The sequence below is a fragment of the Pavona decussata genome, unplaced genomic scaffold, assembly GCF_977016875.1.
Source record: "Pavona decussata unplaced genomic scaffold, jaPavDecu1.1 SCAFFOLD_9, whole genome shotgun sequence".
Lineage (NCBI taxonomy): Eukaryota > Metazoa > Cnidaria > Anthozoa > Scleractinia > Agariciidae > Pavona > Pavona decussata.
In genome coordinates this window covers 560,868-587,588 of record NW_028145432.1, presented here as the reverse complement: position 1 = coordinate 587,588, position 26,721 = coordinate 560,868, and the positions used below count along the sequence as shown (strand labels likewise).

Below are 26,721 nucleotides of genomic sequence, written 5' to 3'. Positions count from 1 at the left end.
AGACAGAACATCACTGACCTGATACATTCGGCGTCAAACATGATCAGTAATATGTTGCAACGCTTGTAGTTATTTCACCACGCTTGAACTTAGCATCGCTCGTACTTAGCAAAGTCTTTATGAAGCTACTTTTGTATTTAGCTGTTTTTTATTCAGTCAACAAACTCCCAAGAATACATTTAGCCTGAAATCTAGCATTATTAAACGTACGCCTGCTTTCTAAGGCTAAGAAACTCAAATGTTTTTTTCTTATGTACAACGCAATTTCACAGTGCAATTCTTTGCCACTTCGTATTAAGTTTCAAAAATAATATTAATTGTAAACACATACATAGAATGGCAGATTCCAATAAAGTTAGCAGTCAGTAATTTGCAGTTCACTGTGACATACCAGCCCCAAGGGTCAGATTCAACCGTACATGGATCGGACAAGCCCGCTATGCTGAGCCGTGATAACACCAACTGCATCAGTCACAGTTCCTTCAATCCTTTCTTCCTTCCTTTTTTAATTCCTTCTTGCACCGTAAGAATTAATGCAAGAAAAATCCTTAATAGGAAAGACAACGACACAGAAAAATACACCCGAACACATTGACTCTGTTCGATTCTCGGAGTTAAACCACATTGGGTCCTACTCGGCGTGGTGGCCGCGTAGCATGATATTTGCTGAGGCCGATTGGTCATTGTCGACTTCAGATCTCTTCCCTTTTGCGCATGCGAGCACAATGGGTAGTTTGGCGCATTAGCCACCATAAGCCTGACCACATCGCTTCTTTGAGTTTGTTGAGATTTATTATTTTGCAGACACTCGTGTTTTTATGAAACAAATCGTAACAAAACTAAATCAAAGACTTGTTAACAATCACAGTCGGTACACGTTTAATCGATCCACAACTGAATAACACAATATTGGAAACCCTACGTACACCTTTAGAAAAGCACGCGGTGAAAAAAATCACGACACAAATGTCAATAATTATTTCACGTGTGGCTGCTGCCCCCTTTAGTATTGCGTTATCCTCAATATTTATAATACTAGAAATACGTGACTCGGAAAACCTCGCGAGGCTAGGGCTGCGTGGACAGCTGATTTGGAGTGAAGAAATGGGCTAGGGCAGCTAGAAAATATGAATTCTCGTTCTTTATGATAGTGATTGAGAGGATAGTGTGCCCCCGGGAGTGTGGCCTTTGAATAGCCCAAACCCTTCCCTTTGTCTGACGTCATTCACACTTTGTTTGCACTGTTGCCAGGCAACAAAACGAACACCTTCAACGATAAATATACTTTTATTTTTTTCGCGTGAATTTGCGCGGCTTAACCTTGCTAGGGCCTTCAGCCCTCCCGACAAATTTATTAACCTCGCTTTGCGAGGAACAATTGCAATTGCATGTGAGTGGCTCACATTTCTTCAAGTCACGTGACATAAATTAACATCTCACTTCTTGACAAAGAATCAGCGAAAGGAGTCGAAAGCTTGCACTGACGCTTTAAATCTATTTTTTTGAATCCTGAAAGCTGATTTTGTTTTCTAAGCCGTCTTAGTGACTGGCATAACTTCCTGGAACGAAAATTACAAATTAATATTTATGTTTCAAAAACTTGTTCCGCGTACGAGCCAGTCTTCATTAAACACTATCTAGGTACCGAGGTTCATTCAGCCGCCATTAACCGAATCATAATTCGAGATAAAACACTTCCCAGTCATCAAGGATAAACACCCAAGTTCCAGCAAAGATAGTATATCTGTCTTGTATTCCACCCGGAACAGTGTAGGCATAACCAAATTGTGTATGAATAAAGAACATTGGCACGATCAACTTAATGAGGATATCGTGGGCATTAGTAATACCAAACCCTGGACCAGTATACCTTGATCTTTTAATTGCATAATCCGGCTCTCTCACCATGCTTTTGAAAGGATCCAACCCTTCTTGGTTCTGCAGAGAAAATATAAAGGCGTTGGGAGTAGAAGCGTAAGTTTCTGAAGTGTCTGAGGCAAAATAATAATAAGAAGAAATATCAAATAATAAGAAGGACAGCGATCAGAAACAATGTCCAGCACAATATTTGTTACGTGAGCAACATGATAACAATGTCGCTCCGTCATGAAATACAGTCTGTAATAATCTGTTATTCGACATATTACGATATGGTCCCAGCTGGTCCGGACGAAAAGGGGGAGAACGAATACTTCTAGCCTTAAAAGAGCAAATGGTGAGCTGTAAGTTTGCTCGTCATTCAACTTACATAGGAAATTAAAGGCCAACTGCTTCTGTGCTTGATTACTAACGTTGTAATATCAAAAATTGCGGTTTATTTTGCAGGTCCTTCATCCGCTCGAAAATTCGGGCCGTGAGCGCGCACGACTAGCACTTCCAATATCTTGCGTATTTCCCCACGGATTCTAATAATAATAATAATAATAATAATAATAATAATAATAATAATAATAATGATAAAAACTTAATGTGTGTTAGCTGCCATTATAATAATAATAACTGCCATAATAATAATAATAATAATAATAATAATAATAATTTAATAAAAAAAATTTAATAAATAATTTAATATAATAATAATAATACTAATAATAATAATAATTATTATTATTATTATTATTATTATTATTATAAAAATTCAATGTGCCAATATAATATAGCGGTTTCCCACTAAGTAAGGACACCTATCTAAGAATATAAAAATAAAAAAAAATCTATGCATAAAACCTATATCATTAAAAAACTAACAAAGTATAAACATACTCAATCACAAAAGAAATTCTAAGAATTGCACAGTACGCAATTTTCGCAATCATTGGTAGAAATAAGCGCAGCTTGATTTTGTTTCCTAGATCCTAATCAACTTCTTAAAAGCATCTACAGATTGCTGTTCCTTCACTTTAGCATCTAACTTGGACCAGAGTAGTGGTCCCAAATATCTTACTGAGTGTTTCCCAAAACCTGTGGTATTAACTCTAGGAATTACAAATTCCTTAGTTCTTAAATTAATTCTGTATTCTCGAGCTAAAGAGAGACTGCTGGCAGTCTACAAGGGTGCCTCCTTGGGTTAAGGCGCCTGCGGGGGCAATTATGAATCTGGGTCTCAGAATCAGAGGATGAAGGTTTAAATAAACAATAGCCTCCATTTAGCGCGAAACAAGATGCCTGCTATACTGGCATTACGCGTGACGCTGGGGCTGATTCATTTATTCCAACTGTATGCTTTGCCGATTGATAAAACTAGCCATGCTAATGGAATAGTTTGAGTCACGACGATCGCGTTACGTTGTTTACCTTGTGTTACGCGACTCAGACTTTCACCGGAAATGTGTGGAATTCCATTACGATAACGTAAGCTTCTCAATGACCTCTTTTCAGTCTCGCGTCGTGGTCTAAGACTGTCAAACAAAGCACGATTCCTTCGCCATGAACTCACCAATTTCCACCGTTTTAAATGCCGAGTGCTTCTTAGAAGTTATTCTTTCGATTCACCGCTTCAAAATGGTGAAATTTCCGTTTGAAAACGGCACACTTGAGTCCAGAACATGTTATAAACAATATGGCACGACAATTTAATGCACTTTTAATTAAGAAATCAAATGATGCGTTGACGTCACACAGGTAAGGGTGAGTGGGTCCCCTCCCTCGCGATATAAGCGACAAGAATGGATTTTGATTGGCCTGCTGTTGTTGAAGACAATCAGAACAATACATCCCGAGTAGGAGAGGGGAGAGTTTAATGAATAAATTAATGTACCGATTTGTGGATACGAGGAAGAAACAAGATGCCCGCTACACTGGCATTACGCGTGATGCTGGGGCTGATTCATTTATTCCAACTGTATGCTTCGCCGATTGATAAATCTATCCTTGCTAATGGAATAGTTTGAGTCACGACGATTGCGTTACGTTGTTTCCCTTGTATTACGCGACCCAGACTTTCACTGGAAATTTTTGAAATTCCATTACGATAACATAAGCTTCTCAATGACCTCTTTTCAGTCTCGCGTCGTGGTCTAAGACTGTAAACAAAGCACGATTCCTTCGCCAGGAACTCACCAATTTCCACCGTTTTAAATGTCGGGTGCTTCTTAGAAGTTATTCTTTCGATTCACCGCTTCAAAATAGTGAAATTTCCGTATGAAAACGGCACACTTGAGTCCAGAACATGTTAACAATATGGCGCCAAATTTAATCCGATGTGATAAATAAATCAAATGATGCTTTGACGTCACACAGGTAGGGATGAGTGGGTCCCCTCCCTCGCGATATAAGCCACAAAAAAGGATTTTGATTGGCCTTCTTTTGTTGAAGACAATCAGGATAATACATCCCGAGTAGGAGAGGGGATAGTTTAATGAATAAACTAATGTACCGATTTGTAGCTACGAGGAAGAAAAAAAAAAAAAAAAAAAGATGCCTACTATACTGGCATTACGCGTGATGCCCGGACTGATTCATTTATTCCAACTGTATGCTTCGCCGATTGATAAAACTATCCTTGCTAATGGAATAGTTTGAGTCACGACGATCGCGTTACGTTGTTTACCTTGTGTTACGCGACTCAGACTATTACCGGAAATCAGTGAAATTCCATTACGATAACGTAAGCTTCTCAATGACCCCTTTTCAGTCTCGCGTCGTGGTCTAAGACTGTCAAACAAAGCACGATTCCTTCGCCATGAACTCACCAATTTCCACCGTTTTAAATGTCGAGTGCTTCTTAGAAGTTATTCTTTCGATTTGCCGCTTCAAAATGGTGAAATTGCTGTTTGAAAACGGCACACTTGAGTCCAGAATATGTTATAAACAATATGGCGCCACAATTTAATGCAGTTTTAATGAAGAAATCAAATGATGCGTTGACGTCACACAGGTAAGGGTGAGTGGGTCCCCTCCCTAGCGATATAAGCGACAAGAATGGATTTTGATTGGCCTGCTGTTGTTGAAGACAATCAGAACAATACATCCCGAGTAGGAGAGGGGAGAGTTTAATGAATAAATTAATGTACCGATTTGTGGATACGAGGAAGAAACAAGATGCCTGCTACACTGGCATTACGCGTGATGCTGGGGCTGATTCATTTATTCCAACTGTATGCTTCGCCGATTGATAAATCTATCCTTGCTAATGGAATAGTTTGAGTCACGACGATTGCGTTACGTTGTTTCCCTTGTATTATATTACGCGACCCAGACTTTCACTGGAAATTTTTGAAATTCCATTACGATAACATAAGCTTCTCAATGACCTCTTTTCAGTCTCGCGTCGTGGTCTAAGACTGTCAAACAAAGCACGATTTCTTCGCCAGAAACTCACCAATTTCCACCGTTTTAAATGTCGGGTGCTTCTTAGAAGTTATTCTTTCGATTCACCGCTTCAAAATGGTGAAATTTGCGTTTGAAAACGGCACACTTGAGTCCAGAACATGTTAACAATATGGCGCCAAATTTAATCTGTTTTTTATAAATAGATCAAATGATGCGTTGACGTCACACAGGTAGGGGTGAGTGGGTCCCCTCCCTCACGATATAAGCGACAAGAATGGATTTTGATTGGGCTGCTTCTGTTGAAGACAATCAGAACAATACACCCCGAGTAGGAGAGGGGTGAGTTTAATGAATAAATTAATGTACCGATTTGTAGCTACGAGGAAGAAAAAAAAAAACAAGATGCCTGCTATACTGGCATTACGCGAGATGCTGGGGCTGATTCATTTATTCCAACTGCATGCTTCGCCGATTGATAAAACTATCCTTGCTAATGGAATAGTTTGAGTCACGACGATCGCGTTACGTTGTTTACCTTGTGTTACGCGACTCAGACTATTACCGGAAATCAGTGAAATTCCATTACGATAACGTAAGCTTCTCAATGACCTCTTTTCAGTCTCGCGTCGTGGTCTAAGACTGTCAAACAAAGCACGATTCCTTCGCCATGAACTCACCAATTTCCACCGTTTTAAATGTCGAGTGCTTCTTAGAAGTTATTCTTTCGATTTGCCGCTTCAAAATGGTGAAATTGCTGTTTGAAAACGGCACACTTGAGTCCAGAATATGTTATAAACAATATGGCGCCACAATTTAATGCAGTTTTAATGAAGAAATCAAATGATGCGTTGACGTCACACAGGTAAGGGTGAGTGGGTCCCCTCCCTAGCGATATAAGCGACTAAAATGGATTTTGATTGGCCTGCTGTTGTTGAAGACAATCAGAACAATACGTCCCGAGTAGGAGAGGGGAGAGTTTAATGAATAAATTAATGTACCGATTTGTAGCTACGAGGAAGAAAAAAAAAAAAAAAAAAAAAAAAGAAATCGACCCGTTTTTAGACACGGTATGCCCCTTCAGGGCATCCCGCGTAAAAAGAAAAAGAAATCGACCCGTTTTTAGACACGGTATGCCCCCTCAGGGCATCCCGCGTAAAAAAAAAAAAAAAATAGAAATCGACCCGTTTTTAGACACGGTATGCCCCCTCAGGGCATCCCACGTAAAAAACAAGATGCCTGCTACACTGGCATTACGCGTGATGCTGGGGCTGATTCATTTATTCCAACTGTATGCTTCGCCGATTGATGAAACTATCCTTGCTAATGGAATAGTTTGAGTCACGACGATCGCGTTACGTTGTTTACCAAGTTATGTTACGCTACTCAGGGTTTCAAGGGAAATTGCGGGAATTCCATTGCGATAACGTAAGCTTCTCAATGACCCCTTTTCAGTCTCGCGTCGTGGTCTGAGACGGTCAAACAAAGCACGATTCCTTCGCCATGAACTCACCAATTTCCACCGTTTTAAATGTCGAGTGCTTCTTAGAAGTTATTCTTTCGATTTGCCGCTTCAAAATGGTGAAATTGCTGTTTGAAAACGGCACACTTGAGTCCAGAATATGTTATAAACAATATGGCGCCACAATTTAATGCAGTTTTAATGAAGAAATCAAATGATGCGTTGACGTCACACAGGTAAGGGTGAGTGGGTCCCCTCCCTAGCGATATAAGCGACTAAAATGGATTTTGATTGGCCTGCTGTTGTTGAAGACAATCAGAACAATACGTCCCGAGTAGGAGAGGGGAGAGTTTAATGAATAAATTAATGTACCGATTTGTAGCTACGAGGAAGAAAAAAAAAAAAAAACAAGATGCCTGCTTTACTGGCATTACGCGTGATGCTGGGGCTGATTCATTTTTTCCAACTGTATGCTTCGCCGATTGATAAAACTATCCTTGCTAATGGAATAGTTTGAGTCACGACGATCGCGTTACGTTGTTTTCCTTGTGTTACGCGACTCAGACTTTCACCGGAAATGTGTGGAATTCCATTACGATAACGTAAGCTTCTCAATGACCTCTTTTTAGTCTCGCGTCGTGGTCAAGGACTGTCAAACAAAGCACGATTCCTTCGCCATGAACTCACCAATTTCTACCGTTTTAAATGTCGAGTGCTTCTTAGAAGTTATTCTTTCGATTTGCCGCTTCAAAATGGTGAAATTTCCGTTTGAATACGGCACTCTTGAGTCCAGAACATGTTATAAACAATATGGGGCCAAATTTAATCCGTTTTTAATAAATAGATCAAATGATGCGTTGACGTCACACAGGTTGGGGTGAGTGGGTCTCCTCCCTCGCGATGTAAGCGACAAGAATGGATTTTGATTGGCCTGCTTCTGTTGAAGACAATCAGAACAATACACCCCGAGTAGGAGAGGGGTGAGTTTAATGAATAAATTAATGTACCGATTTGAAGCTACGACGAAGAAAAAGAAATCGTCCCGTTTTTAGACACGGTATGCCCCCTCAGGGCATCCCGCGTAAAAAAAGAAATCGACCCGTTTTTAGACACGGTATGCCCCTTCAGGGCATCCCGGGGAAAAAAAAAGAAATCGACCCGTTTTTAGACACGGTATGCCCCTTCGGGGCATCCCGCGTAAATATGCTCAGATAGAGCAGATAATGACCAAGGACAAATATCTGAGCATATTTTTAAAGCCAAATTGAGGCTATTGTGGTTATTATCCTTCAAATATTTGTCGCAACATGTAGTATATTTCATGTAGCAACGAGCTTGATTATTTGAACATTTCGTTTAAGAACAGTTTACCGTCAAAAACGTTTAGAGCGTATGTTGTTTTCTGATACTGCTTTATCGACCAGCAGGTTTATCTCTCCTTCTGTCACAAAAGCAAACCGTTCCCCCATCTTGACATTAATTTTAATTGTAAACAAAGACGCGCCTTGAAGTTTTTGAAATTGATTAATATCACTTGGGGAATATCATCGGATATTCCCCAGTTTTAGCTAGGGGATATTCGGTTACGTGAGGCGTTTAGACCAATGGCGCGCGAGCGAAAATATTTGATGGATTATAATCCGTGATATACACAAATACGGAATTTGTGGCATTACTGTTTTTAAGAGAAACAAGGCTCTGGCTTGAAAGAAATCTGATAGAAATCTAGCCGACGTTTTGAAAAAGTAGCCGGGCAAAATAAAAAAGTGTGATTTGAGCGGGCCTAGTGGTAGAGCATCTGAACTAATATTGGGAAGGTCTTAGGTTCGAATTCTGATAGGAGCACTAGGGTGCACTTTTTTTAAGTTTGCCCAGGCTGTCCCTCACTTAATAATGTACCATTCTTAGCAATTCATTCTTGCGTGCTGCGTGGCAAGCGTTGCCAGCGAGCAAAAGGAAAAGGCGAATTCCGGTTTTCTAGCCGCGAATTTTTTTTTTTCTTTTGTTTTGTTTTTTTTTTGCCCTCGCCCTATTCTTGAGCGACTGGAAAACCGTAAACAAGCTTTTCGCTTGTTGGAAACGCTTGCTACGTGGGCTATCGGTTCGGAGATATATTTTCTTCATCTCTTTTTCGGCGTATGATGCAAAGCAGTGGTAATACGGAAGACCCCCACCAAACATAACGGACGTAAATAGCCCCGCAATGAGCCAATGTGAAATCGAAATAAATACATGCAACAACTTGCACCAAGCGCGGGAAAACTCGTAAGAAAAAGTCACGTTTGGGTTTATTTTTTGTGCTTTTTGGCTGAGAAAGTGGCACGAATTTTGTTAACGAATCACAGAACGTAATATCAGAATAATGCAAAACCTTAAAGCATAAGTGAAATCAATTGAAATCCGTTCTCATATTATGTATTTTTTTACCTTTTTTTTCCTATGGCTATTTCAATATCTTATGAAAGTAAAATGCTAACCTCTAAACCAGTGATAGGAGCGTAATTAAAGTTAATGAATGCCATTTTCTTATCTAGATCTCACAGTTTTCCGTCTGTTTTCAACGCATTTATAAAACCTTCCAAAGTTGACAAAATTGATGACATCATGAGACGGCGGCACAAGACTGTTCACAGTTCCCTATTTTTCCGTGGGATTTTCGAGACTCGTACGATTCGATCGAACTATCGCCATCTTGGTTTGTAACGACGGCGGGCGCAACCTGGGAAGAGTGTCTACAACGTACCCACACTAGGGCCCCCCTCGGTAGTTTAAGCACTCTCCCCAAGGTTGTGCTTGCCAGCCAAGGCAACAAAACAAATAAATGTCCTAGATAAACCACAAACTTTATTATTTATTACTAAAACTAAATGCAGTAACTGATTTCAATACCTTTAAACCATTACCATTAGTTCATAGATTTAACGGACATCGTTTACCCTTATCCCGCATTAGACTGTTCACAGTCCTCTATTTTTCCGTGGGATTTTCGAGACTCAGAGTAATTACTTTGGTTTTAGCCTTACGACAGTCAATTGCAAACCACTCTATGATTAGTGCAGGTTCCTTTTTCTGTCTCATTGTTCGTCAGATGAACTGCACAGTCTCATGGCTCTCTTTTCTACTATAGTATAATCTGGCTTGCCAGCCCAGGCGTTTGTGATTGGCTCATATCCATCAACCGTGAAATCGCGGATGCAGCCAATGAAGTTGGGCAGTAGATTCTGACTTGAAGGTGCGCCCAGGAAATAAGCCTTTGATGTTGGTATATCTAGACGATTATAGTCTCCAGGGGTCCGTCCAATTACTAAACAAGGAAAATAAAAAGAAATAGGGTAAATATTAGGGTAAGAAACGAGTTTTGGGAAAGGGTTAACATTATCGCAGTATGAATAAGTACGGTACACCTAAAATTTGGAAGGGGTACTCATCCTCTCTCCCCGTAATATAAATTGGCGAATGCGTTCTAGATAATTTCCTCTTGCCTCTTATAGTTTTTGGGGTTAACAAACTTTACGAATAAACTACAGACATTATAATTTCTTGTATACCTCTCGAAGAGAATATTTGGGCAACCATTGATTTCAGAGTGATTCTATTTTTTCTTACTTGCGGTCGTTTTCACTGTACATGAAATCATGTTGTAGTTTTCTTTTTTAACCGTAGCTTGCTGTGTTTTTCGCCTAAAGAAAAGAACATATGGCGACAGACTCACGCATAGCAGCTCCGTTATCGATGTTGACGGTAAGTGTCCTGTCAATGCGCATCAGATGAACTTGGTGCCATTTGTTGTCGTTCAATTTTATGTCTGATGACTCCAGTTTTGCTTGTCCTAAAACAGAACAAAATTTAAATTGTCAGTGCTTTTCTATAAGGTATTAACAGAACTATTCGAAAATATTTTACAAATTAATTAACGTAGTAAAAACTAATGAAAGTGCTTCATGGTGGTAAATTGCAATTTCTTTTTCTCACGGTTAGTAATAACCCGAAAAATTCATGATGAAGCTGTATTTATTTGTCACTATTATTTATTTTAGTACTGTTATTGTAATTATCTATTGAAAATAGCATTTTATTGTAATATCTATTGTAAATATTAGTTTTCTTGGATTGTAAAGCGCCTTTGATCGTTCTAATGTTAAAGGACGCTATATAAGTAAATAAATTATTATTTAATTATTAAATTATTATATGTATTTTACGCTGAATTTAGCTCTGAAAAATCTACTTGTGTCAGCTAGATTTAAAAAGGCTAAAACATGCGCGAGGGAGTCTCGTAGGCTTGTCACTCTTTATTTACACAATTCTAAACCACAGACGGCCCAAATTACAAAATCATTATTTTCACAAGCAAACTTGTACTGGCCTTTGCCTCGAAAGTTTTTCCAAAATAATTATTTGGAATTCACATTGAATGGAGATTTTTTTAGTCAATTAGTCGATTTTCTTGTGATTTTGGACCAATATAGCAACAAGAAATAGTTCAGCAAACTCAAACACTAATTAAAAAAAAAATCAGTTTTCCTGACGGGGACAGCTGCCCCCCCCCCCCCCCCCCAACCTCTCCCCGCTATGTTTGTCCCTAAATATCCCGGTGGGAGTAGTCCTGAATAGGACAAAGAGGTTGCGTTGGCTCGTCCCCAGGTGCCAAAGCATTCTGCGGGAAGAGCGGGACACAGACAGACCCACAACACCATGCACGCCACGTACGACTAAAGAGAAGCGCCTTCCGGGGACGAGGCAGACTGTTGTTGGCGACATTACAAAACTGGCGTTTCAATAAACTGAGCAGAAGTCATCTAAAACTGAGTCTGCAAGACTGAAGTAGATATTGATGGCCGGCAGTTATGTTTCCAGATATTGATCTGTTAAGCCAGATGATAAAAGCACCCGGCCAACCCCTAACTGACCAGTAAAGAAGGTCACTAGCTTATTACCTGATCCCAGATCGATGTGCAACATAAACACTCTGCTGTCCTTGTACGCCACGTATATGAAATCCCTGTGTTTCCCTTTGGCATACATAATCATTCCACTTGGCTGAGAACTTTTGAACTCGAATCGTACGTCATCTTGACTGCGGTTCTTTCTCGACTTGTAATTGTCTATTGTAATGTATGACAAACCACTGGTACACACGCAGCGACCTAACGAAAGATAAATACATGTGAACGTTATGATATGCTGCTGTCTGAGGCGCCTTCCTTTGGAAGTGATTAGTCCAAGTAGACTGGCTCTCAAGGAAAACAAAAAGAGCCTACGAAAGTACGGCGCACACGAGAGCATATGTCCCAGGAAAAAGTGCCTTGAAGTGTTGACATGATAAGACTGGTTTCAAGGACGTGACAAGGACGGGAATTCGAAATCCATCGGGCATTTGAGCGTTTCAGGATTAGCTTGTTCAGAAAGTTGATCGGAGCATTACCGGATAAAATTATACTGCAAGGGGCTACACGTCACTGTGCGCCGCTAGTCTTACTTAGTATTTATTACCTTGCTGAAGCCTAGTAATGTTATAATTCAAATAGAATCCTGCAGCTGATGTGTCTTCATCTGAAGTGAAAGCAAACTGGACTTTCTTCCCCTTCAGTTCCAATGGAGGCGGAAGTTGGTTGGCGCTTCCACCGCACTGCGTAGAGCTGTCAATCTCGTCGCTTAAAACGAGTTTGTCAGAAGCACATGTAGGGTAGACTACAAAGAAACGGTGAAGAAGTAATGTTTTAAAGATATATTTCCCGATTTCGTAATCGGGACCATGATTCGGGATAGTTTGGAAACGATCGACAAACGACTTAAAGAATTGAGGGCGGACTTTAAACATTTATTTGCAACGGTAAAGAAATGTACGCCCGGATTTCGCAATTAAAATTAATGATCTATAAAAGCGACTTTTAGGTTGAGAAGAATAACTGAATAAACTCAACTTTTTATCTTATAGTAAAACAAGACACTTATGACGGAAACGAAAAAGAAAAACTACTTACGGATGAATTGTGCTGCTACCCAATCAGAACTAGTTAGCAGAATTAAATAAATTTCTGCCCGGGCAAAAACGGCTATCAACTGAGAGAGTTTTTTTTGGGAATAAGATAAGCACGATGGATTTTACAAGCAAGCGGTTACTTTATCGTCCTTACATTGGAAAGACAACTTCTGAAACCTTACGACCGTCTTGTAGTTGTCGGGGACGTCCAAAGTGAGTGTGCATTTCTGATTGTCAGGATAAAAGTTTGGAAAGTTGGGCGAGTATAAGGCTCCCTCCATCTTGTCTGGTGAGTCCACCTTTATTTCTCTTGTGGGACAAACGCTGGAACCTGGAGGAGCTGAAAATAGATAAGGGGGTTAGTATATAGGGTAATTTGACCACCGTAAAGAGAATCGAGTGCTGACGTTTCGAGCGTTAGCCCGTTGTGAGAACGAATCCTGACTCTGTTAATAAAGCATTTGAGAAGAAAATAGTTTAATGAATTAAGTGACACAGTTCGTATAGTCTGTTATATATGAGTGGAAAGCAGTTTTGTTTATTTTCAGCTGCACCAATGAAAATGGTTCATGTTATACAGATGGCATGGATGAAAAACCACTCTAACAGCAGATCCGATTCCCTAAAATGGGGAATAGGTAAAAAATCGTGACCAGTCCATGCGAACCGAATAGTGAAGAAAACAATAAGTACTGAAGAAGAAGAAAAAGAAGAAGAAGAAGAAGAAAAACAACAAGAACAAGAACAAGAACAAGAACAAGAACAAGAAGAACAAGAAGAAGGAGAACGAGAACAAGAACAAGTAGAAAAGAAAGAGGAAGAAGACGAAGTGAAGATGAATAAAGACTAGAGGGGTACCACTTGGCTGAGGTTATCAATAAATAACATTAAAAGTTATGTTACCTATGAAGGACACTCTACGGGAGCAGGGATGGCGCAGTGGTGAGAGCACTCGCCTCACACCAATGTGGCCCGGGTTCGATTCCCGGACTCGGCGTCATATGTGGGTTGAGTTTGTTGTTGGTTCTCGTCCCTGCTCCGAGGGTTTTTCTCCGGGTACTCCGGTTTTCCTCCCTCCACAAAAACCCACTTTTTTCAAATTCCAATTCGACCTGGAAACAGTGGAGAGAAGAGCCACCCCGTGGATTCCACTGAAATTCCCATTTATTTTATTTTTATTTTTTTTTCTGTTCTTTATATTCTATTGTTAATATATAGCAGTGTACCAGCTGGCTGAGGTTATCTAGATATAACTTAAGAAATAAGGATACACTCTCTTGCGTGTATAATCTCTTGTTAATATATAACGAAAGAATAACTCCACAAGTGATGGCTTTCTTTGCGTGTTGCGACAAGACTCGAATAAATCTATTATTGGTCCTTTTGAATAATTTTACCTTCAAACAGGTGGACAGAGTGTATAAGCAATGTAAAGACCAGCGTTTTATTGAAAGCCATTCTTCGTCTGCAAGGGAATAAAAAGAAAAGTTAGCGAGTGATAATTTTTTAAGTTTTCAGCGACTAACAAGAAAAATTTAATAATAATATTAATTACCTAACTATCTGAGCCGAGTAAAGACTCAGAAATTAGCGATCCGTCCCCTACAGTCCCATACAGTCCAATGTAACGATGACCTTTGAAGATTCTTTGTAACTCCCGAAATATTCGAAGAAGCCTGGATATTTTCCCCCCTCCCCCACACTATGATCTTGAAAGCGCTATTCTCAACGAGTACTAGAAAAAAAAATAAAGCCCAAAACAATAAGTTCCTCCACGAGGTATCAGCTATCAGGTAGCTTAGAATGAATCGAGGTGTCTTGTCTTTTGTGTAAAAACACAATTTGACGAAGACTTAACGGTAAACCGTTAAATCCGCACACACGAAGCTGAACTCGTTTCAATGTCAGTTACCGATGTTTTAAGGATTACACTGAAACTCCTCCGAAAGTTGAGGACAATATATAACAACAAAAGAAAAGGTATTAAATGTGAATTAGGAAGAAACGAAGACTCGGAAAATATGAGTCCCAGATGGGATTTGAACCCACAACCCTCCGTGATATAGTCGGATGCTCTAACCACTGAGCTACTGGAGACTCTATGGTGAGCAAGGGTTGTTGTTGTTGTTTCTCCAAAAAGAAAAGGTATTTGTTTAAACTGGTATAGTGCCCATAGTTTCCCATTACTTAAGTACTTATTATCTGTACGGTAGGTATAATAGAGACTTACGACTCCAAATCCCTCTTCTTCGGTCGGCTACTAACTCAGAAATACAACAGGTGTGCTCTGTGATACGTGTTTTCTTTCTAAGGATTGATGATATAATTTGGAATTATCTGTTAGAAGATGATAGGAAATTATCATACAAAAGTGCTTTTTCAAGCGGAAGGCAGATAAGCTGAGGTTTGTATAGATACAAGCAGTAGATGCCCAGTAGCATCCCTCTGGGGAAAGGTGAACTTTATCCTCAAGAATTTCTTAATTTTTTTAAAAAAAAATACTGATTAACGAAAGAAATGCTGGCCAATTTTCAGAACTACAACAGGTGTGCTCTGTGTTACGTGTTTTCTTTCTAAGGGCTGATGATATAATTTGGAATTATCTGTTAGAAGATGATAGGAAATTATCATACAAAAGGCTTTTTGAGCGGAAGGCAGATAAGCTGGGGTTTGCATAGATACAAACAGCAGATGCCCAGTAGCATCCCTCTGGGGAAAGATGAATATTATCCCAAAAATTTCTTTAATTTTAAAACCTACTGATCAAAGAAAGAAATGCTGGCCAATTTTCAGAAATTGATCATCACCTCACTTCTTTTTGACAAAATTTCAGTGATAAGAAACCAAACTAAATTTCTTTTTAACTCATTTAGATAACAATGGACAGAAGAAAAAGATAAGAAAACAAAAGAAAGCCATTAGCTTGTCTTTACAATTTTTTTAGCGAATAAATTAACAAAGGTTAAAGCCCAACTTCGTTCACTGGTAAAAAAAAGATCCGGATTGAGCTACTCAACGGCGTTTCCTCGTTATCATCATCACCGGCTTAGATGGCCAATTGCCAATTTCTTCCACTTTATTCACGTTGTCTATTTTCAGGCTGAATTTAGGACTTCTCGTCGTGCGTGTTTTATCTACCGGCGATTTCAGGAGAACTTACCCATAAGCCGTTGAATCTAGACGCACGCTAAATCGTTTCAATTCCAGTTATCGATTGTAAGGTGGGTGCTGAACTAGCAAGCTTTTCAAATAAAGAAAAACGGTTAAAATAAAATCGATTGTGAATCATCGTAATTCGCAAGTAGCAATGGGGAATTTGTCTCAATAAAAAGTACAATTCTCTTTCACCGGCGTACCTACACTTGCCAATCAGTACAAGTATGAAGTATGTGTTAGTAGATGATATGAAATTTTCATGCAATAGAACTTTCTAATCGCAAAGCAGACAAGTTTGGCATCGAAAAGCTGCAAACAGCCCATGTTTACTCGCATTCCTTTGAGGAAAGTCAAATGTTATCCTTCCAAATTTTTGGAATTTAAATCTGAAAAGTCAAAAAAAAAATAAATAAAAAACACAAGAAATGAAACGTCCATCTAGCATCATGGCAAGTAAAAGCCAACAGCTAAATAAAATTGTAACTAAATTTCAGTTATAAGAAAGATGGAAGATTCGGCTAGAGAACAATAAAAAAAACTTAAGAAAACAAATTAAATCCTCACGTAATTTGCACCTAGCTAGTTTCATCATTTAATCATTTAAGTTCGTTAATTCTCATAATAATTCCAGGTAACTTGCAAAGCCACTTGCCAGTTTCTTCCAATTTATACGTACACGTTATCCACTCGAAGGCTTATTATTAAATAATTTAGGGCAGAGTGTCGTTTATGTTTCTCCGCCGGCAATTTGACGAAGACTCGACGGTAGGCCGCAAAATCTGGAAGCACGTTGAACCCGCTTCAATTCCTAATTACCGACCGCAAGGCTGACACTGAAACACTTCTAAAAGTTGAGTGCAATACCTTGTACACAAAATCAGGTGTTGCGCAGTTAAGTCAGTGAATAGAGCTATTGAAAACTGTCATTTCTATGTACGTTTTCGCGCTCAGCTCCGCAAACGTTTCGGATTGAAGAAAAACCGTTGGAAAAATTACTGTTGAATCATCGTAATTCGTAAATTGAAATAAGTCGTTAAACATCCAGTTAGTGTCTACAGTTGTCCATTAGTATATGTACGGTCGGTATAAAATGAACTTACGTTTCCAATCCTTCTTCTTTGGTTGCTATCAGCGAAGTCAGAACACCAGAAGGTGTGCTCCGTTGTGCGATTTTTTCTTAGGCTTTTTGGTGTGATATGCTACTACAGCACTGTCAGAATTGTTTAACTGCGCATGCCTAGTTTTGTTCCTGCCTGTGTATTTGACGCGGAAGACCACGTGTACAATCACAAAAATTTCCTCAAATTTAAATACAAAAAGACATAGTCCGTTTAGCATCTTGACATGCAAATGTCAGTAAGGAAGACCATCAACCATTTTTTGTATTTTTAACTGAAAAGCCCTTTTCACGGTTAGCTCTGCTCATTTGAATTACAATGAAATCTAGCATGTATGTGAGGCAATTTCCGGCTATTTTGTAGTTTTAGCCGGAAATTGCCTCGCATCCACGTTGGATAACATTGTAGTGCAAATGAGAAAAAATCAACCGTGAAAAGGGCTATTGGTTAATGCTAATGTTGGGTGTTAAAGTTGCGATTGTTATTCAAGATATTCTTTAATAATCATCTCAAGTAACCCAGTAATTAAAGATTATTTCAATAGACAAGCGTTAATTCTTATTGCTGTGGAATCTTATTCAAGTTCATTTTTTTTTTAACAAAGCCGGCCGCGAAAAGCTAAACTGTGTTTCTGGGAAATTGTTCATCCATTCCATGATATTCATTTGATAAATTTCAGTGATAAGAGCTGACGTAAAAATTCCCTTTGTCAGCTGTTCATTTGGCCACTCTCCTGAATTTTAAAAAGAAACGCAACAAATGTGACTTGCAAAATGACTATGTGAAGTAGCTTTGATTTTTTGCATCACAAGAAAATACAAACACTGACCTGGAAAGAACAAACTAATCAACAAACTTTAGAATGATTTCGGTTTGTTTAAAACGTCAATTGCTAATATCATGTTGTTTATATCCAATTTCAACTACGCCGGCTTTAACATGCAAATTGCCAATGTTTGCATGTCGCTTTCACTAAACACAAATATGAATTACGAAAGAAAAAAAAAAACGATAAAAGCTTCTCCAGCTAAAAATTTAATTCAAACAAGACGCTCCAAGAGCGTAAATTGGACATTGTTACAAGGATTCGGTAGTGTGTGCAATAAGCGCCGGGTTTAATAGGGAGCTATAGGCCAGGCTTTTTGTGGTGAAGTCAATTGTTGAATTGATAGATAAGGGTACTCCATATTGCTCATGCCTATAGGTGGTTTCCACTGCCGCCATGTTAGTGGACAAAACAAAATAAAATGTGTTCACAAAGTTTGCATAAAAATTGCAGTGAACTCCCAGAGGAAAAAAGTCTTATTGTTCCTGTCCACAAACATGGCCGCCATAACGTCACATACAAACCATCAATTTTCAAATTGTAATGTTTTTGTTTATGTGACTTTAGTCTATGCTGTTATGCAATCTATTGAAACTGTTTTAAATTGAAATGTCTTTTACCACAGGGTCAGTTTCAAAAATATACACCCTGAAAAAGAAAGGCCGTGCCTTTCGAAATTTTCGAAAAAATATATTTTCCTGACCGTGAAATCTGCCTTGCTCTATTTTAGATTATTTTTTCTACAATTTGTTGCTGACTAAACCCTTCACTACAGGATCCGTAATCCTTTTTTTCAGAGCCTTTTTTTTATAAGAACGTTGAGGCTGAGATTAAACTGAAATTTAAGAACGTTACCCAGGCTGAGAGTCAGTTAAGAACATTTTTATTAAGACCAAATGTTTTTAAAATGAACAGTATAAATACGGATAAAATAATACAGGTAAAAATTCAGTCTATATTGTCTAATTAACCCAAATAATAGGTGTCTTGGTCACATGCGCGTAGATTTATTGCCGAAATACTATAACAGATGATTAAGAACTTTTCAGGCTCAAATTGCCAAAAATAATAACATCGTCCAGCCTCAGCCCAAGAATTAGACGTTCTTATATAAAAAGGGTGTACTTTTATTTTGTCGTTGTGGTTCTTTTAAACACAGTTACTGGTTTTTAACCGTGTCTTGAGCATGACTGGGGTTCCTGTTGACGGGGATATGACAGCAGTCACGCCCCTCGGGAATTCAGTCTGTTTTGTCAGCGATTATATCTTAATTTGTTTTTGCGCCAGTAAAGCGATTGCCAGCACAAAAAAACAAAACGGTTTGTTGACTCTGTTGTGGCTGAGGACAAAGGGAGCTGGGTGTGTGTGTATGTGTGTGTGAGTGGTGTGGGGGGAGGGGAACCTCTATATATAAGCTATGTGAGGGTATGCGCTTTTTCTTCTGTTCATTGCTATCTAAATGAGTTAAAAAGGAATATATTTTGGTTTCTTATCACTGAAATGTTGTCAAAACGAAGTGACCTGATGATCAATTTCTGAAAATTAGCGTCAAGCATTTCTTTCGTTGACCAGTATTTTGTAGGATTTAAGAAATTCTTGGGGATAAAATTCTCTTTTCCCCAGTCACAATGTCCAGACAGGTGCAACTAGGCATCTGTAGTTTAAATCTTTACAGACGCCAGCTTGTCTGCCTTGCTCTTAAAAAAAAATCTTTTGTATGGGCATATGGTAAAACATGGACTGGAGTGGAGTGGACTGGATTAGTAAAAGGTGGATTAGTAAAAGGTGGATTAGTAAAAGGTGGATTGGTAAAAGGTGGATTAGTAAAAGGTGGATTAGTAAAAGGTGGATTAGTAAAAGGTAGATTGGTAAAACAATAAATGAAACAATAAACTTTATTTTGTTTGCAGATCCTTTTCGTTCTCTTTTTATCTTGATTATCCATACAGTGATCCGATCAAACAATGTCAATGGTATACATTCCAAATAATTCATTCTTTACTTTTACTATTAATTCACTTCAACATTAACTGTAACGAAATCATAATAAGCAATAATTCCCTAGTTTTCTTTATATTGTATCAGAACGTAAATGTAATATTTCCGCATTAGTTCAACGACAACAACAACAACAACAAAAAGAAACGCTGTTTTAACACTGTTGAATCAACAAAAGTCTTACAATAATGTCCAAACGTTCGGCCTAGTAACGAAACAACAGAACTGAGACTGGGAGATGTTGTTTATTTGTTACCATTTTATAACAATTGAATTTATCAGCTTTTTTCATGAAATGGTTTCGAATTTATTTTTTGATGGCGTGACAGTGAAAACCACTGATACATGCATCCATAAATAGTACGGCTGGAATGAATGTTTTGACCTTTGACCAATTTAATTTGGCATAATTTAAATTTTGCTGCGAAAGCTTCACGGCGCGCTCGTGATAGAGATTTCGACTTTCAAGCTTCCATCTCTTTCTATTAAAAAGCGAAGACGGCAGTTTTCTTTGCCAGAGTTTAGATGGAATACAATATGCATAAAGGAAGAGATAGGGAGTGGCACATTTGGATCTGTTTATTTGGCGAAATCAGCGAAATGCACCGACGAGGAGCATTGTGTTGTCATCAAGAAACTCAAAGGGGAAGCGGCAGATGCTAAACGAGGTTTCGAAAAAGAAGCTGCTATATTGCATAGCGTGAAAGGCCACCGAAACATCTCCTGTTTTTTAAAGTTTTGCCAGGAGCCCCACGCAATCATGATGGAGCATTCGTGCTTCGACTTCGGTCCCCTTGGCGTTGAAAAAAAGTGTCCACGCGCCGTCCGACCTCGTGCCATTTCTTCTTCCAGAGCACAAGGCTATGGCTTTCACCAGACTTGGCGTTTCTATTTAGTTTTTTTTTTTCTAAATTAAACATCCCGACACGGTAACTATTAGTAGTATAGGTAACTATTGCTGAAAAAAGAAAAAAGATGTTTCAACAAAAATCGCGAAATTTTGCATGTAGGTACCGTCTTTTTTCATTCTTTAGCTGAAGAGTGTAACGGGTTTGTTCTATTTAATTTTCAATTATGTGTAGAAAAATAAGGGGAGCGTCACAAACATAACTATTAGTCGCACTAGAACGATTAGTATATCAAGCAAATTCTACACTTGAGAAAATTAGTTTTGGCGAAGTAACCGGCGTCACGTTCCTATGACATCATTACATTGAGTAAGCAGTTTGGTGTAAATTTTAGCGTCTCCGTCATAGAATAAGAAAAAACATAGGCGAGGTTTAGTCTGACGGAAACTAACGCGCGCGGTTTATTAGATTGGATCATAGATATATATGTAAATATTAAGCAAGTAATGAACAACGTTTGTTAAAAGCGTTTCTATCACAGGTTTTTTTTTGCGCCTGCAAGAGGTTACGATTACGATCTTAAAAAAAATTGATGCAAAAAAAATCGCGCTAACTTTAGTTCACAGCTGCTAAGCTGAAGAATATAACGGTTTTTTAGATCACCTGTCGAATCAGGGGAGCATCATGATGTATTAGGTTTTTCATCAACTTGTATTAGGTTTAGGGAGGTGACCAGCGTCACATTTACATTTATTGTTGCTGTTGTTTCGTTACTAGGCCGAACGTTTGGACATTATTGTAAGACTTTTGTTGATTCAACAGTGTTAAAACAGCGTTTCTTTTTGTTGTTGTTGTTGTTGTCGTTGAACTAATGCGGAAATATTACATTTACGTTCTGATACAATATAAAGAAAACTAGGGAATTATTGCTTATTATGATTTCGTTACAGTTAATGTTGAAGTGAATTAATAGTAAAAGTAAAGAATGAATTATTTGGAATGTATACCATTGACATTGTTTGATCGGATCACTGTATGGATAATCAAGATAAAAAGAGAACGAAAAGGATCTGCAAACAAAATAAAGTTTATTGTTTCATTTATTGTTTTACCAATCAACCTTTTACTAATCCACCTTTTACTAATCCACCTTTTACTAATCCACCTTTTACCAATCCACCTTTTACTAATCCACCTTTTACTAATCCACCTTTTACTAATCCAACTTATACCAATCCACCTTTTACTAATCCACCTTTTACTAATCCACCTTTTACTAATCCACCTTTTACTAATCCACCTTTTACCAATCCACCTTTTACTAATCCACCTTTTACTAATCCACCTTTTACTAATCCACCTTTTACTAATCCAACTTATACCAATCCACCTTTTACTAATCCAGTCCATGTTTTACAAATCCAGTCCACTCCACTCCAGTCCATATTTTACCATATGCCTTTTGTATGTCATTCTCCTGTCATCTGCCAACAGATAATTCCTGATTATATCATAAGCCTTTAGAATGAAAACACGTAGCACGGAGTACACGTTGTGTAGTTCTGACTTAGCAGATTCACAGCCAACTAAACAAGAGGGATTTGGAGTGGTAAGTCTTTTTATACTGAACGCACAGATTAGTAATACGCTTTTTTGTATAAGAACGTAAAATTTGGGGGCTGTGGCTAAGACTAAACGTTCATGCATGTATTTTGTTGGCAATTTGAGCCTGAAAAAGTTCTTAAGATGTTCTTAAGTTACCTGTTATAGGTGACCAAGACATCTATCAAAAAGCAATATGTGTCGTAATGTGGTGTAACTGTTTGTGACATGAGGCTGTTGCGAGGCTTACATGTACTCTAGGTAGGATATGCTACAACAAGAAGCCGTTGTAAGAAGGGCCTTTAGACCATGGTGTTAGAGATAATGTCCTAAGCGAATGGGATCATTCTAAATCATTAAAGAGAAAGGCTCTCGAACCAACTAAAGAGGCCCTCGCTGTACTTCTTAATACTCTCGGTTTCTTATTTCCATTTGACGTATATTTCGTTGGCTAAGCAAATATTCAGTAAAAGCTCGCCTTTTGAGCAATAATACATAAACAATAAAGGGAGCGTTCACTAACTATTATTATCAGTAACGAACTGAATAGGCGTCACCTACCAATCACGTTAGTATTCTTGTTGTTGCATAACTAAATGCTGAAAAATTCACAAAGCAAACCCTCTCGCTTTTCTCTGATATTTTTTTATGCAAATGTCCAAAAATATCGTTATTTAACTCTTGGCATGTACCATTAGATTGTTGTATAATACCACTATTACCGATAGTTGTAACAATACTCCACAAAATTTTGTTTTTGAAGTAAACAAGACGCTGCTCGCATCCAAGGAGTTTCTTTGCAGCTGTGAAGAAAATGAACGCTTGCCAAATAATTATCAGGAACTGCGGACATTAAGCCTTTGAACACAAGCCTACGAAATAATTACCAGCTAAGAAATTTAGCCTTAAAGATAAGAACCCTTTATCTTCCAAAACCGCATGTTTGCGTAACAATTGTTGAAACATGTACGGACATATCGCGACTTTAGCCAGCCAATCAGAATTTATTGACACATGCAGAAGATTCAGAGCACCTCCGAGTGTAATTGAAATATAGTTTTCAAGCCTTCAAAGTGTGAGATCGTTTTCGAGCCTTGCGAGATATACTGATTTCGAGCCTTGTGAAACATAGCTTTCAAGTGATGTAGATCTACAAAGGATTCGGCCAATAAGAATTCTTGCAGCAGCCTACATCATCAGACCGGCCAAGGGCTTGTGCGGCCTTGGCTTTCTCTTGTTCTGAAAGTAGTTTCCTTTTTCCTCACCGATCAGGTGGGCTTCTAGGGTAATATATTGCTTTGGGTGGACATATTTCGACTAATTTCTGAGTCATTTCTCGGCTCAGAGATTTGGGTTATATTAGCTTATATTATTATTAAATGTTCTCCCTTAATCGCTGAGAATTTTAAAATTGACCACTCGCTAACTTTTCTTCTTATTCCTTAGAAGGAGAAGAATGGCTTTCAAGAAAACGTTGATCTTTCTGTTGCTTATTCACTCTGTCCACCTGTTTGAAGGTAAAATTATTCAAAAGGATCAATAATAGATTTATTCGAGTCCAGTCGCAACACCTTTAGAAAGCCATCACTTGCGGAGTTATTCTTTCGTTATATATTAACAAGAGATTATACACGCAAGCGAATGTCTCCGCATACATGCCCTATTTTATAGTAACTGACGGCCAACTTGAAACCATACGCCTTCTCTTTGGGATTTCCTAATTGCCCTATATTAAGTTGGTCTTAAAAATGTACAGCTTTTTACTTAATTAAAATAATTGCAATACAAATTCCTCTTTCAAGGGGCTGTGTTCAACTCCAAGATTTTATCAAGCAACGAAATGTACGATGGGAAGCTGAATGAGTTTCTCCGGCCTGTGTATAAACCGGGGAAACCTGGGGAGTGGAAACTTTGTTACCGCGCCTCCACTCACGGTTGGGCTGCCAAGACATTCCACGAAAGGTGTGACGGGAAGCCTGACACGGTGACTATCCTCAAAGTGGGAGAGTATGTGTTCGGAGGTTATACCGACATCCCTTGGGGTAAGGATATCGAGAGAGCCTTAAATGACATTTTTTATAAGCGTGCATATGCAGTGTAGTGTCTTTGTGTGTCCGTGTCGTTATTTTTGGTAATATGAATCAAGAGAGGATGAATGTATTAGTTATTCAATAAAATACCGTTCAAACAAAATTCCGCTTATAAGTTTACATGCGCTTAGTAATTAAAGTTGGTATGAATAAACTATAATGAAGGTGCTTTAGGCCATGGCCAGCCTAAAATATGTTGGATTACGGTGAGAATGTCACACTATAAAATTGCCCCCTGTTGCGGGCACTACCGGCCATCAAAACACATCTGCTTCGAATGCAGAGAAGGGATAAGGCTTTTTGCCTTGTAATTTAGAAAAAGACTGAGAAAATTGATATCTTTCGCTGCCGACATGAGCCACTTTCTTGAGTCTGATTTCGCTCAAGCACGATAAGTTTTGTGTTCTTTGTGTAAAAAAAAAAAGCTTTCTTTCCTAAATTTTTTGTGTTTACAAATCATGGAAAACAGTAAAATTAAACTCATAGAACGGACGGAAAGTTTATCGATGAGTGTAGCCATTCCATGGCCTCCGGCTCAAGGACCTGCAAATTAAACCGCGATTTTCGATATTACCAGGTTAACAATCAAGCACAGAAGCAGTTGGCCTTTAATTTCCTATGTTAGTTGAATGACGAGCAATGTTAGCTAATGTTACAGCTCACCTTTACTCTTATATGGCTAGAAGTATTCGTTCTCCTCTTTATCGTCCGGGCCAGCTGGGATCACATCGTAATAATTATATGTCGAATAATAGAGTATTACAGACTGTATTTCATGACGGAGCGACATTGTTATCATGTTTCTCACGGAACAAGTGTTGTGCTGGACATTGTTTAATCGCTATTCTTCTTATTATTTGATATTTCTTTTTATTATTATTTTGTCTCAGACACTTCAGAAACTTACGCTTCTACTCCCAACGCCTTTATATTTTCTTTGCAAAACAAAGAAGGATTGGAGCCTTTCAAAAGCATGGTGAGAAAGCCGGATGATGCAATTAAGAAATCAGTGTATACTGGTCCAAGGTTTGGAATTGGCCACGATATCCTCATTGATGATCATGCCAATCATCCCAATGAGCATAGTTATTCATACACAAGCTTTGGTTATACCTACACTGTTCCGGGTGGAGTACAAGACAAACGTACTATCCTTGCTGGAACTTTTAAGTTCATCCCCGATGACTGGGAAGTGTTTTATCTCGAATAACTCATGATTATTATTCGGTGAATGGCTGTTACTAAAAATTGTGTGGGAATGTTTCATGTAATACGAATATTAATTCTGAACGCCATATTTCTCAGTGTAAAATTTTAAAACCGACAGTAAGATCAGGGCTAATAATGTAAAATCAGCGAAATTTCTAATGGTAATGATTTAAAGGTATTGAAATCTTTTACTGCACTCCGTTTTAGTAAATAATAAAGGATATCGAGGACATTGATTTGTTTTGTCACCTTGGCTGGGGGGTCTTCAGTATTTCGACTTCTCTGTATCATACGCCAAAGAGGGATCAAGAACATATCAGTCCCCCAAACCGATAGCCCAAGTAACGTAGCAAGCGTTTCGAGAGAGTGCAAAAGTAGTTTCCGGTTTTCCGGCCGCGCGAGAACAGGGCGAACGCAAAAATAAAGGTAGCCGTGGCGCTACGATTTTAACGTTCAAATGACTTCCGGTCGAGTGTTCTTTAGGCTATTTCTCTCTCCAAAAGACGTGAATTTTATAATTGAAGGAGGAGAGAACCTAAAGCGAGTAGTGAGAGTACGCCACAATTGAAAGTTTACGATCAGCGACCCAATGACATTTTCCCCACATTACGAAAACTCGTTCATTGTGCATGCGTAAAATTTTACGACCGATCGACCGAGTGACATTTTCCCCACATTACGATAACACATTCATTGTGCATGCCCGCATTCACGTGTTAATAAATTTCTTTGAAAAGAAGTTATAGGATTTTGGTTCAAATGATCAGTTAAACTGTTGTTAGAAAGCAAATCAACATTTGTAAACAACATTTACCCTACCGTAGCGTTTTCCCTGGGTCTTGTATTAAAATACATTTGAAGTCCGATGTTCAGGTTTAATATTGTTTGAACCAAATAGACCTTTGTCACTCGGCGGCCATGTTGAGTCGCAGCCTCGCACTGAATTCGCGTCTGGGCGAGGCTTGCCATACAAAAACAAAGCTCTTCATTCTTCTGAGACTCAACATGGCCCCGCGTGACAAAGGTCTATAGGCCAATTCCGACTGGATGCTTCGAGCCTTTTTATGAAAGCGACGCTAAGTGCAAAGTTTTTATTATAAAAATTAGTTTTCATTCAAATGCAAACAAAACTATGTTTTGTATGAAATTGAAAGCTTTGTA

General features: G+C 38.6%; 2 protein-coding genes and 1 non-coding gene across 4 annotated transcripts; 1 reads left to right on the top strand and 2 right to left on the bottom strand.

The window, feature by feature from the left end:
- Nucleotides 1-9,561: 9,561 nt before the first annotated feature.
- Nucleotides 9,562-23,736, bottom strand: LOC146488403 (uncharacterized). 2 transcript variants are annotated; one of them, XM_085116128.1, is made up of 7 exons: nucleotides 23,689-23,736; nucleotides 14,111-14,178; nucleotides 12,868-13,053; nucleotides 12,224-12,421; nucleotides 11,668-11,877; nucleotides 10,443-10,559; nucleotides 9,562-10,034 (listed from the first exon to the last, which is right to left on the bottom strand). In XM_085116128.1, exons 2-7 carry the CDS (start codon nucleotides 14,169-14,171, stop codon nucleotides 9,805-9,807), a joined length of 1,002 nt encoding a protein of 333 aa, XP_084972254.1. In that variant the 5' UTR covers nucleotides 14,172-14,178; nucleotides 23,689-23,736; the 3' UTR covers nucleotides 9,562-9,804. The 2 variants fall into 2 exon arrangements, with proteins under 2 accessions (XP_084972254.1, XP_084972243.1); XM_085116117.1 differs by lacking the exon at nucleotides 23,689-23,736 and adding an exon at nucleotides 14,944-14,996.
- Nucleotides 14,738-14,811, bottom strand: Trnay-aua (transfer RNA tyrosine (anticodon AUA)). The gene has a single exon. It is a non-coding gene; the product is annotated as a tRNA-Tyr (tRNA).
- Nucleotides 23,407-25,780, top strand: LOC146488402 (uncharacterized). The gene is made up of 4 exons (XM_085116142.1): nucleotides 23,407-23,546; nucleotides 23,711-23,778; nucleotides 24,064-24,303; nucleotides 25,242-25,780. The coding sequence occupies exons 2-4, from the start codon at nucleotides 23,718-23,720 to the stop codon at nucleotides 25,559-25,561; spliced, it is 621 nt and encodes a 206-aa protein (XP_084972268.1). The 5' UTR covers nucleotides 23,407-23,546; nucleotides 23,711-23,717; the 3' UTR covers nucleotides 25,562-25,780.
- Nucleotides 25,781-26,721: the final 941 nt, after the last annotated feature.

Bases quoted from the DNA above. Each gene is read 5' to 3' on its own strand.
- LOC146488403 (XM_085116128.1), bottom strand. From the start codon at position 14,171: ATGGCTTTCAATAAAACGCTGGTCTTTACATTGCTTATACACTCTGTC. The intron at 12,422-12,867 runs GTAAGGACGATA...GTTTCTTTGTAG, and splicing joins TCAGAAGTTGTCTTTCCAAT to TCTACCCTACATGTGCTTCT. The intron at 10,035-10,442 runs GTGAGTCTGTCG...TTCCTTGTTTAG, and splicing joins CGATAACGGAGCTGCTATGC to TAATTGGACGGACCCCTGGA.
- LOC146488402 (XM_085116142.1), top strand. From the start codon at position 23,718: ATGGCTTTCAAGAAAACGTTGATCTTTCTGTTGCTTATTCACTCTGTC. The intron at 23,779-24,063 runs GTAAAATTATTC...TCCTCTTTCAAG, and splicing joins CTCTGTCCACCTGTTTGAAG to GGGCTGTGTTCAACTCCAAG. The intron at 24,304-25,241 runs GTAAGGATATCG...ATTTTGTCTCAG, and splicing joins TTATACCGACATCCCTTGGG to ACACTTCAGAAACTTACGCT.